At 56.9% G+C, this 487-nt stretch overlaps 1 protein-coding gene across 1 annotated transcript; it reads left to right on the forward strand.

Moving 5' to 3' along the window:
- Positions 1–14: 14 nt before the first annotated feature.
- On the forward strand, positions 15–474 carry LOC109364425 (free fatty acid receptor 3-like; the record flags this gene model as incomplete). Its single annotated transcript, XM_019611061.1, has 1 exon — positions 15–474. A coding segment is annotated over one exon (460 nt), but the record flags the coding sequence as incomplete, so codon positions are not given.
- Positions 475–487: the final 13 nt, after the last annotated feature.

Here is a 487-nt window from a genome sequence, read left to right on the forward strand (position 1 = left end):
ATCCCCAGCTCACGGCTGCCGACCTCCTCCTCCTCCACCTCACCACCGCCGACCTCCTTGTCCTCCTCTTCCTTGCCTTCAAGTTGGTTGAGGTGGCTGCCAACATGTTGTGGCCCTTCCCCAAAGCGCTCTGCCCCATAGCAAACTTCTGCTTCTACTCCAGCATCTACCTCAGCACTCTCTTTATGGCTGCCCTCAGTGTGGAGCGCTACTTTGGGGTCGTGTTCCCACACCGCTACAACCGGCGCCGGAGGTTATGGCGGACGATGGCCGCCAGCGCCGTCCTTTGGGTGGTGGCATTGTCCCATTGTTCCATCGTCTTTGTGGCAGAACATCACAGAGAGTTTGGGGTCAGTGGGTCTGAGGCTGATGGGGAACGTGGTTTTGGGCTGTATCAGATCAAGACCTGGGCATCTGGAATGGACAATTCCACTCACGTTGACCCCATTGGGCTGAAGATGGACAACTCCCATTGTTTGGGGTCAAT

This window comes from Meleagris gallopavo, unplaced genomic scaffold (genome assembly GCF_000146605.3).
Source record: "Meleagris gallopavo isolate NT-WF06-2002-E0010 breed Aviagen turkey brand Nicholas breeding stock unplaced genomic scaffold, Turkey_5.1 ChrUn_random_7180001856583, whole genome shotgun sequence".
NCBI classification, from domain to species: Eukaryota; Metazoa; Chordata; class Aves; order Galliformes; family Phasianidae; genus Meleagris; species Meleagris gallopavo.